At 36.0% G+C, this 12,389-nt stretch overlaps 1 protein-coding gene across 2 annotated transcripts in view; it reads right to left on the bottom strand.

The window, feature by feature from the left end:
- The window catches only part of LOC114653683 (sodium/calcium exchanger 1-like), a 581,045-nt gene that overhangs the window by 93,498 nt on the left and 475,158 nt on the right, over window positions 1-12,389 (bottom strand). For both annotated transcript variants that reach the window (XM_051932578.1, XM_028804143.2), the window contains exon 4: window positions 1,047-1,153. In XM_051932578.1, coding sequence (XP_051788538.1) covers window positions 1,047-1,153 — 107 coding nt within the window. The remainder of the gene's footprint in view (window positions 1-1,046; window positions 1,154-12,389) is intronic.

Consider the following 12,389-nt stretch of genomic DNA (forward strand, 5'->3'; position numbering starts at 1 on the left):
ATTTGACTTTATTGTGGTTGTAGGACAGGGGTAGGCAATGTCAGTCCTGGAGGGTTGCAGTGGGTACAGGTTTTTGTTACTAATCCAGTTTCTTAATGAGGAGTCCATTATTGCTAATGAAGCACTTATTGCTCAATTGACATTTTTCTGCTTCACTTTGGTGGTCTCGCTTGTTAAGGTTCCCCACCTGTAATTGCTTATTTCAGTCTTAAACAGATGCATTCAGTGTTTTTAATGGATCCTTATTAGCAATAAGATGCAAATGACAAAAGGAGCCAGCAGTTATCCATCTAACTTGTTTCATTTACACCTGTGTGGATTCATCATGCATTATTTGGTTTAATGAAACACTTAAGAGAAAAATGTGACAGACTGAAAAGGATTCATTTTAGGCTTCAAATCGTTTGGATGATTTCCTTGGAAAGGAAGAAAATCTACAATATAAGAACATTACATTGCAGATTAACAAGCCAAAAAATTAAATAAGGGCTGATGTCGGCAAGGGTTGGTTACTAACTAAGCAATCAGGATGGAACGAAAACCTAAAGCCACTGTGCAGGATAATATTAATTATACTGTACTTTGCATTGAGAGCATATATTTTTTGATCTTCCTGTGACCTCCAGTAATGTAGCAGAATATCTACCTGTGGATGGTATTCTCCAAACATACAATATGGCACCTACATAAGAATAATACAACTACGGTACCATGAATACTACATCTTCATTGTACTCGTTATATAAAATAATACTACTACTACCACTACTACTACATATAACTTACAACAAGAATAGAAAATCTCATATAGGTACCTTTAAAAAATCCCAATCCCTCTCAAATGCTAATCTAAAAGTTACTGAACATAACTGATGCATTCAAAATTATGTCAATGAGCATAAGATTATTTTTGTCACTTTCTTTACTTATAGATGTTGCACGTGTACTGTATATACAATATAGCATGTACATTTATGAATAGTTCTGCTCTCTATTAAATTAAACATAAGCTGTATGTCAATATCTCAACTACAGTTAATATTTACCATGCTTCTGGCCAATGTCCACTAGCACAGGCTCTCCCAGTTCAATTGTAAACGTTTTGTTCTTTTCATACTCCTCATCATCAATGATCTTCACCTCGATGATTTTCCTGTAAGTGACATAAAAAAATAAGAGTTTGAAAATTATGCAAAAAGCATTATATGTGGAGAGCTGCTTCAATTTTAGTACATTCAGTACAAGTACAACCCTGTAGAATATCTGGAAACAGCCTGACAATTAAAACAAAAATATGTCTGAACTCAAAAGCTCCAAATCTATTTGCACTTGATTAACAGTAGCTAGAACAATGACTTATAATGTTATGCCAACCAAACTTCCAATTTGTTTTACAGACTTTGCTCTAGCTTATTTCAACAAATTTGAAAAGATACATTCCTAGAATAAAATGAAAAGCACGGAAAGGAAATGAAAGATTGAAATGACAAGAAAAAAGTGGTACATTTTTTATTTTAGCTTTAGTAGCATACCAATTTAATGCAAAGAGGCTGTTGTGAATAGCCTGCTGCCATCCACTACTCCTAGGTTAATAAAACCATGGTGAATTATTGTTGTAGATTATATTGGAAATGACTTTACATAATAACCATTTAATCTGCCTCAGAAGTCTGCTTGCCTTTCAAATGTATTTTCTTGTTTAATGTCTTCAGATATTTTCCAGATATTTACACATAACTTATGCTTCTTTAAGAAGTCAGTGGATTGAGAGAAACAGTCTTGTGATTTGATAGAAACATGAAAAGAAATTAAATATATGGCTTTATTTTTCTTAGACACAAGCAAAGAACAGTTTTAGTACATAATAGCTAGGCTAAAGCAAAACTGCAATAAGCAAAATCTAAAGTGGAAAGCACTGAGAGTTCAGGTCCACATCATCTCAAGAACACTGAAGTTTTTAATATTATTCAACATTCAGCATTTCATGCTTTCTGTGCCACCCACAGGAAGAATACTGAATAAATTATAATAAAGGCACAGATTATATGATACCTGATTTTGTTTTTATTCCACATGCTAAATCACATTATTCTTAGAGTATGGTAAAGAGAAACAGAGCCACTAAGTCAGTAAAAGAAAGAAGGAACATTTACGGTTTCTTGCCGGGACACATTTACTCAAGTCTATAATGTGATGAAGCAATTCTGCTTTTTTAGGTTGTGATGCCAATACGGAGTTGTGATTTGTGTCAATTTTAAATAAACTCTCAATGATTTTCAGCAATCTTTATATCATTATTAAATGGTGATCCAGTCCTGTAGGAGAGAGTCCTAAAGCAATCTTGGTATATCAGAACCCTCCCAAACTGAGGTGCTGTGCAGCCCCTGAAGTGCAGATGCTTTCTGTGGTCCATGTCACCAATAGGTATGACTATGCCCCATTACAATGGAAGGAGTCCCAGACATAATTCCTCCTGGGGCATAGAATTGGATGTGAGTTTCTGTTGTCCTCCAAGTCATAGTGTCCCTGAACTTCCATCATTTAAATCAAGAATGAGAACTCCTTACTTTAGAATAGATTCATTTTGTTAAAACTAAAGGCATTTAAATGTATATAGTTTTGTAGAAGGCCAAAGATTAGCTTCTATTGCAAAAAATATATAACTTTCATTTCTCTAGCATTTGTGGTTTATAGCGTATGTTTTTTGTTGTTGTTGAAAACTGTAGATGTCTAACACTAGAGAACAATATACCTTCCGAGATTCATTATTGCTTGTTTGATATACCTGCCACAGAAAAGAGATGGACTGCAAAATTCAAAGTGGACCTGCCTTTGACTTCAATAGGAGACGATTGCCACTATGAAGTGAATCATAATGCAGAATCAAAAAATAATAATGTGTGAGACAAAAAACACTGTAGACAAGTTGTGGGTCAGCTGAAACAATTCTTCATCAACAATTAAACATGGTGCTGGTGCCAGTCAATGAAAAAAAACTGTTGACCAGCTCCTTTCTGCTTCATGACAGTGCCCAACTCTCACAAGGCTGGTTTGAAAGCATGGATTCAAAGAGATTCCATGCCTACCCTACTTTCAAGATATGGCCCTGAGTGACTACCACTCGTTCCCGAACCTGAAGAGCTACACCCATGAGATGAGGGATGACAATGATGAACATCTTGAGTCAGCTACAGATGAGTGGCTGCACAAGCTAGTTAAATATTGTGTCTGAGTGATGGTAAAACAAGTCTATTAGTGATCATGAGAAATATACTGAAAAATTCGTTTTTTTTTTTAATAGGTCATGCTGAAAACATTTTGATCACCTTATGAGTTGTGCTTATATTGTGTTTCTTTTTTCATATTGTATTGGTAATTATTGTTGAGCTTGCTGTTATCATAAATGGAACTGTGCTTAACAAGAATCAATTCAAATTCAAATAAAAACTGTTTTATAATTGCTTTTCCAATAAAAGGTGAATTGGAAATAATATTGTACTATTATTACAGCTATTACGGTGATGTCTCTAGTCAAAGTGACTTACGAAATGAGGATACAATTCCATTGCTTGCATACGTTTTTACAGTTGTCTCACAGACAGGTTAAGTAACTTGCTCAGGCCTCACACTGTGAATTAAGGACAGAATCAAATGTGCAATATAAGGATTTAAATTCAAAATCCCTAACCAAAATACTGCGCTAACTGTTCCAAACATCCATATCAAAGAAAAGGCCCACCCAGCAGTCAATGGAAGAACACCCCCAGACATGCCCTCCCAGTCACTTTAACCAATCCACCTAATCACCATGTCTGTGAATTGTGGTAGCAAACTACACTCTCTGGAGGGAATCCATCCAAGAATTGAGAGAACATGTCAGCTCCGCATAGATGGAGCCATGCCTGAATTACAAACTGCTGTACAAGTGCTGCATCGTGACAGGGCTACTTGCTGTGTTATTCTGCATCCTCTCTTACAGCATTACTGAAGCGGTCAGCATTCCTGCACAGTTCCCTTTCCTCTTCAAATATATGATATAATAATTTTCTTGCTTAATTAAATTAGTAACTAACTTACATACACACTGGCTCGGTTTCCAGTTTTCGTTACACCTAATCACCTTTTAGATGTGGGAGGAAAACGCAAACACCCAGAGAATAACCCATACAGATGCAGGAAGAATGCAATACTCCACATGAACAGTAACCAGGGTTAGGATTTAAACGCAAGGCTCTGTTGCCTGAGACTCACTTATGTGTTGTCCTATTAAATGAATAGTTTAATTAAATTAAAACAAAAAAAGAAAAATATAGCAATAATCTCAAAAGATCATGTCAAATGTAAACAGAAATAAATGTAAATACATGCATATTGGCAGATTTTTTATTATGTTAAGATGATTATTAAAGCATCATATGAAAATCACACTTCTAACAAATCTTATGTAACAATTGCAGTTTTTCACAAGTTTTCTGAGAGCTGTTGAGTAACTTGTAAATCATACTTAGTTTGCTGACCTTAAACATAACACATTTTTTCTCACAGCAACAAGCAATTTTCCTATTTTATGGTCTTATAATGTAGGATGAGTGACTTATTTTTCAGTTATGGCTTTCAAATGGTGTTAACATAAAATTGGATCAGGTGCACCCTGGCACAACAATTTAAAATTCAAATGTCATTCACATCATTGATTTGGATTACCTACAGCGGCTCAAAATGGAAGTGTAATCTACAGGATGCAAAGCAAACAGAGATACACCCACAAATAATCTTCTCCATTACTATTGATTGAGTTGAAACTAATATATTTTATTCATAAATAGCTGAATTACCTGACAGTGAATAAGCGAAAAATGATCCATACAGTAATGTAATCTATTAAAATAATATATAGATAGTTAAGACTTTTTCCTTTACTTCTATACTGTAAGTACTGTAAGGGGATCAAAATTTTGACTTTGAGTTTTCAATAGATTTACACATTTTAGGCATTTCTGAACATCATTTGACCACTTCCCAAGGATGTTTGTTGGTCTGTGTGTCAGAATGTGAGTCTGTGGCTATAATAACTCAAAAACTAATCACTCAATCTGAATGAAACCTGGCACAGCTATCTGAACTGTAAAATGCTAGAGGCCTATTTACCTATTGGAGCGATTCCGCTCTACACAGATAATGATTTTGTATTTTTCAGTACATTTGTAGGTCAAGTACAGAACAACTAGGGAAGCAAACTATGTTTTTTTTTTCAACAAGGTGTGAGTTTACAGTTTCAATCTGCATAATCAAATGCTGGCCTTCATTATTTTACACATATAAAAGTCATGTGCTGAAAACATCCATTTTTTTATTTCTCTGAATGATTCGGTTTTGTTAAATAGGTTGTGTGGCAAAGTGCTTTGCTTTAATGCATTCTGTTCCACATGTCAACATTCCAAGATGTTACATAAAATCTGATATAAAAGTAATATTCTACTCAGTTAGAGACACATAAATGTACTGTAATTGAGAAGCAATATAATAATATGTGAAAATGTCAGTAAAATGCTGTTATTACTGGTACTTGGATTGCAGTGGCCATCTTTCTGCCTGCATAGTGATCTAAACCATATAATGGAGTAGTGAGGACTCATTGAGGATAATGAAAGACCAGAGAAGAGCAACTTGTCTGATTCTGAGACTGCAGAGTATGCACTAAGATTGAAAGAGCAACACAGAGATTAAGGGGAGACATGTTATCAACAGCTCATGTGATAATACTGACTTAATAACCAACATAAATGTTGCTGTCATAAGATAATAATAATAATAATAATAATTTTTTGCATTTATATAGCGCTTTTCTCACTACTCAAAGCGCTTAGCAATTGCAGGTTAAGGGCCTTGCTTAAGGGCCCAACAGAGCAGAGTCCCTTTTGGCATTTACGGGATTCGAACCGGCAACCTTCCGATTGCCAGTGCAGATCCCTAGCCACCTCTCCGCATCCAAGATGGGATGAGCAGTGATCAGTGCTTCTGTGTCACAGCTCCTGGTGACTGTATCTAAGGAGATGGCAAGTTTTTCTCTACAACGTGCAGATTTTTCTCTGGTTTTCCTCTTGCATCCAACAAAGGTGCTGATTAGCTTGACTGCCACTCTAAATTGTGATGAGTGACAGCCTTGTACTTGGTTTAGCTCTGAATTAGGCCAAGATGGTTTATGAATGGGTGCAGAAGATGTGCAAATCTGAGATGTTTCAAATGGATATTTCTTTTATTCCATAAAACATTGTAGATTGCATGAAAACAACTGATCAAATGGGAGCTAACAAAATTGAACCTGCACTTTTATGTACATGCCAGAGTGTGAACATAGTGCAGACAATGACATTCTATGTCAGGTCTTTGCTGGTCTCAGGCTTCAAACTTTATCATTTAGGTGGTGCGGTCATGCAAGGAATGACAATTTCACAGAATAAATGTTGGGACCCAAACCCGGCCATCCCTGTTTACATCAATGTCTTTTTTAAGACAAATTAAAAGGGTGCTTGATGGCACAAGTAACATAAAGAACGTTAACAAATTAGGATATCTTGGGCTTGCAACAATAAGGCTTTTCTCTCTCTTCTTGTTCGGCTAAGGAGCTCCTTCTTACGGATTGCTTGGTTAGCTAAGTGATGCTTCCTTCCATCGGACGTGGAATGTATGGGATGGAGTCCGGAAGGGGCCTTTGCTGAGAGTGTCCCCTCTCATCCCGGAAGAGTAGTACATACCTCAGACAAGCCCTGAAAGTGATCCTCTGACCTGAATGTGTGACAGTGGACATAAGAAAGTGCAGAGGCATTGTGTCAGCACAGGAAGATGTAGATTACATCTGCATTTGATACAAAGTTATAGTAACTGTGGGACCTGGAGACATGATGTGAATGGACTGAACAAAGCAAAAATAACTAGAATGAGCAGTAAGAAAATACATCAGAAACTGTGTGTATGTTGTAAATTTCAGGTACGTTTGGGGACGTAGTTAACTGATTTGAAAGATGGAGCATTTTAAATTTTTCCTTATTTACTTCATCGAACACAGATATCACATTTTTATTTATTAAATATTTTTATAATAATTAGATATTTAAAACATTGATAATAGAATGTAATTACATACATTAGTAGAATACATAAAATGCAATGCATGCTTTTTAACGGCACATTATGTAATTAAAAACCAAGCCCAAATAAACTTGTGGTGACTCAATAGCTTTCACAAACATTAGATTCCAAGACAGGTGATGTAAAAATTATGTTAGCTGATAACATATTGTTAATTGATGTTTGTGGATTGTCTATGGAGAACTGTAACTCATATCACAGGTGTACAAAAAAAAATTTTTTTTTTCAGGTGCCAAAGTTTTTTGAATGGATTTATTGTATTTTGAGGGTGCTGAATTCAAAAATCCCATTACTTTTTCTGAATTGGTTCTAGTTGATGAGATAATGGACATCCATGAAAATAATGCATTCCCCCAATGCGACTTGTGTGTGATAACAAATGCAATAGCTTCTGATCTGTCTTTTGACTCTTTAACAGTGTCTTAGGTAATGAAACATCCCATATAATTATTTTGTATTTCAATTTGTAGGCCTACAATGCTATAAAAGCAACTTTTTGAAGCCAGAATTGCAACTGTGAATTTGCAGAGGAAAGAAGTTGGCTACAGTATAAGTTTGTTAACCCAGTCTTGGTTTATACCCAAAAAGTTCTGTCTTAATAAGTATATAAATACATGTAAAAATTATGATTCATCAAGAAGAGACTGCATCGACAATCCTGATGTATTCTGCTACATCTGTCGAGAGTACATGGTTAAAAAACAAAGAAGAAATATCACAGACTTGCATCGAGTATACCTGGCATATTTTGTACAGCATGGAGACCAGGATAAGTCTTGGGCTCCACGTATGGTTTGCAAAACATGTGTGGAGCACCTACGACAGTGGACAAAAGGTGAAAGAAAAAGTTTAAACTTTGGTGTGCCAATGGTATGGAGAGAACCGAAAAACCACCATGACGATTGTTATTTTTATGTTGTAAAGATTAAAGGCTTTAATTGTTACAAGAAAGCTCGGTGGGATTATCCTGATTTGGAATCAGCAAGATGACCTATTCCATATGGCAATGACGTTCCCATACCAGTGTTTACCAGACTACCAAACCAGCCACTGTCAGACTCTGAAGAGAGGCAGGGATTGGAGTGTATAGCAGGTAGTAGCAGTGGAAGTGAATTTTAGGGAAGCTCTTCGACGCCTCAACCATTAAGCCAAAAAGAACTCAATGACCTGATTCGAGACTTACATCTGTCCAAGCAAGCATCTGAACTTTTAGCGTCCAGACTTAAATGAATGAAATCTTATAAAGGCGGAAGCTAAAATTACAGCCTATCGGACAAGAGAAGAGAGGCTTCTCCGATATTTCAACCAAGAGGAAGAACTTGTATACTGCAATGATATCCCAGGAATTGTTCTTCAAATGGGACTAACAGAATATCGACCAGAAGACTGGCGGCTTTTTATAGACAGATCCATTAGAAGCCTGAAATGTGTTCTCTTGCACAATGGTAACTGTTATGCATCTCTTCCCATTGCTCACTCAACAAAACTTAAAGAAGAATATGAAAATGTAAAAATCATATTACAGAAAATCCGTTATCATGAACATCAGTGGTCAATTGTGTTGATCTGAAGATGGTGAACTTCTTGCTTGGATAGCAATCTGGATACACAAAATACCCATGCTTCATGTGCCTCTGAGATAGCAGGGCAAATCAAGATCATTGAACAAAGTGTCATGGCCTACAAGGGAAGAAATGATTGTTGGCACTGCGAATATCATCAACAAGCCACTGGTGGACAAGAACAAAATCATTCTCCCACCGCTTCATATTAAGCTAGGATTGATGAAGCAATTTGTTAGGGCTTTGGAGAAAACAGGCAATTGCTTCAAGTACATTTGTAGATCATTCCCTGGACTGAGCATGGAAAAACTAAAAGCTGGAATCTTTGATGGTCCTCAGATTCGTAAGCTCATGAATGATTCCAATTTTACCAAATGCATGAATGACACTGAGGCTTCAGCCTGGAAGAGTTTTGTCTCTGTTGTGGAGAACTACTTAGGTAATCACAGGGCAGACAATTATGAAGAATTGGTGCAAGATATGCTTGCTAACTTCAGAAATTTGGGAGTTAGTATGAGCATAAAGATGCACTATCTCCATAGCCATTTAAACAGATTTCCAGATAACCTTGGAGACTTCAGCGAGGAACAAGGCGAGAGGTTCCACCATGATATGAAGGTGATGGAGGATAGATATCAAGGCAGATGGGACATACACATGATGACAGACTACTGTTGGAGTCTCCAACGTGATTGTCCTGATGACACACATAAAAGGAAATCGCATAAACAGTGTTTTTTGAAGCATTGACATTAATAACAATTAATAATTAATTAATATTGTATTAATTAATCAAATCATACATAACTTTTTCCTGTCACTATTAGATATTTTTAATTTCTTTTTTGCATGATGTTAGACTGTTTACTTACTAGTTGTAAATAAAATAAAAATATTCTTGCAACTCTGAATGCTTTTCAAACGTGTTGCGTTAATTAATTAATTAACTATTAAATATCTCAGAAACTAGAGCCAATCTGGCAAAACCAAAGTCATATTCTTAATCAGCACCATAAACTTAATATAAAACCATTCAGACATCGTTGGCACCAAAATCACTGTATACCAGTGTAACATTTTTGGACAAAGTCCATTTTGGTCTGCTGCTGCCATGCTGTTTCAATAAATTATACTGAGGATTTATTTTGTTGTCACACAAGGCTATAGGATATGTAAAAGAGGAAAGGCATGACACCACTTGGCATACTACAAAGATGTCGAAATTAAAAAAATGTAATTTGCTGGGAGGATGCAAGGAGAAGTGGAAGCTGACAGACTGACACCATAAAAGCAATGGGATGTCCCCATAATATTGACCAGCCTCAGTTACACATGCTGTTGAAAAGTATTGGCTTTTGTGTATGATTTGCTTGATTGTCTTTTGTGGTCTTGTAGTTAGTAATAAGCAGATGGGTTACAAGGCTATCCTTTATGCTCAGACATAGCAGATAGCTAATGGTTTGTCAGCTTTAAACAAAATTAGAATTTATTGGCCTTTATTGTTTTTTGTTGGCATATTGGTACAATGGCCAGAACTGCTGCATATTGGATCAATTCTAGCACTGGGTCACTGCCTGCCCATGCGGAGTCTGCACATTCTCATGTCCCCATAGGTTTCTCTATGGCTGCTAAGGCATTCCTTCTACGTCTCAAAGATATGTGTATTAGGTTAACTGGGGAACTAACATACCTGTTTGAATGGGTTTGTGCGTAAGTTGGCACTGCAGTGGAATTGTGGCACATACAGGGTTGGTTTGTGCCTTGTGGCTGATACCAGGCGGATACAATATGCCTTCCACAAACCCTGATAAGGATAAATCACGTCTGAAAAAAGTTATATTATGTGTTGTTGACATCATTTAAGTTTTGAATTGCAAGTAGCAAAAATCAAATGTTGTATTTCTTTTTCACATGGAAAGGTATACTTGCCACAGCTAACAATCCACTTGTAATTTTCCTTTTTCATCTAATTGAGCACCATGGCCCTCCTTCTCATGTCACTCAGTTTTCAGTAGGCAGGCACACATAGTTTTCATCCTTGAAAGCTGCTTATTACTTCACTTCCTTTTCTCTCCATGAAACCATGTTCTCAATAGAGTAAGCTCAGTCAACAATCCGAAGAGAGTAATTTAACTGTTTGAACTTTAAGTTTTGTTTCTGTAGGTTGTACTAAATTTGGTATGCACTCACTTTTACTCCATAAGTATTTATTTAGGTTTGGTAGCTCTGATTTTATGGTGAAATATGAAATAGAATGATGTGTTTTTTACTGGCATGCTATAAGGTTGGAACCTGCCAATTCCTGCACTGAAATTAATGAACTCAGTGGGAGTCGTTGATCCATTTTTGATATAGGACTTACGAAATACACATTTTAATTATGAATGTGGCAAGACTAAACCGTGGAATTTCATCAAAGAATGATCAGGGTCGTGAAGATAAAAATAAACTATACTGCAAGTATTCCCTATGGAAAAAAAACAATTTGATCACATATTGCTAAGGCAGTCTCCTTTAATTAAAGAATTGTCTACTTTAGCTACTTTTTGTGATGTTCTTACATTAAGTCAACCATTTCTTAAGCCCACTATTTCCATTGCAGGATGGCAGGAAAAGTGAGCCTATTTTATCTACATTGGGAACCATATTGAAAAAAGTTCCCGAATGGCCTTGGATTTGCTTTAATATTGAAGAACAAAACATTACACAGGGGGAACTGCAAGCCTCTGCATGACCTGAACTGACTGATGATTGTCTCAAAATATGACTCAGGAAACGTTTCTAAAAATGGAACTGTCTGCCAAATTTTAAAGATGTCTGCATTCAGCTAGCTGCTGATTTCTCTGTATCACTTTAGTACTGCTGTAGGTGTAATTACAATTCTTTCATTGCACAGGGTTCAATGTCTGTTCACAATGTAACATTTGGAATAGTAAAACATTTAATCATCAAAGCAGACTACACTGGGGAAAGTGAGGTCACTCAGCAAAGTAAACCTTAAATGTTAATTAAAATTTTACATGCAAAAATGGTTTCACCCTGCAAAAAGCGTCCTTCTGGAATTTCCATTATTTAGATGTGGATAAGAAAAGCTCACAGGTTCAAAGTGAGTTTCGAATAACAAAGTTAAGAAATAATTGATTTAAGGGGATTTTGTTTTTCATATGAATCAGAAAATGTTTATCAATGTAGCTTTTAAAAGCACAGTTTAACACTTGAAATAAGAAATTACTGAAAATAAATGCTGAAAAGATGAACAAAGAAAGAAACCCAGTTAAGGAGAAATAGAACTTGCAGTATACTGTATAGACATGACAAATACTGTCAATTTTAAGAATCTTTACAAACTAATCAACCTTTACAGAGCAAACCTTTTTTTGCTTCCTGTATTACGCACCAAGTAAAAGGAGATTTGGAAACTCAGGCATACCCACCATTGCTGGTCAAAACTGTGCCCAGTTGAACAAGGGGGAACAAACAGAATTTAATCTATCCATCTATGTACCCTATCTATTACTGACCCTGCATAATTGTGGGGGAATTCAGTGCAGTAATTTTACAATCGCTGAACATGTGCACCAAAATCTTAACTCTACTATTCATTGTACAATAATCAGTGGAATTTTGAAAGTCTGTACAGCTAGGTGAGAGTACCCTAGAGTCACAAAATGTATATGA

The sequence above is a fragment of the Erpetoichthys calabaricus genome, chromosome 1 (assembly GCF_900747795.2).
Source record: "Erpetoichthys calabaricus chromosome 1, fErpCal1.3, whole genome shotgun sequence".
In the NCBI taxonomy this organism is placed as follows: Eukaryota; Metazoa; Chordata; class Cladistia; order Polypteriformes; family Polypteridae; genus Erpetoichthys; species Erpetoichthys calabaricus.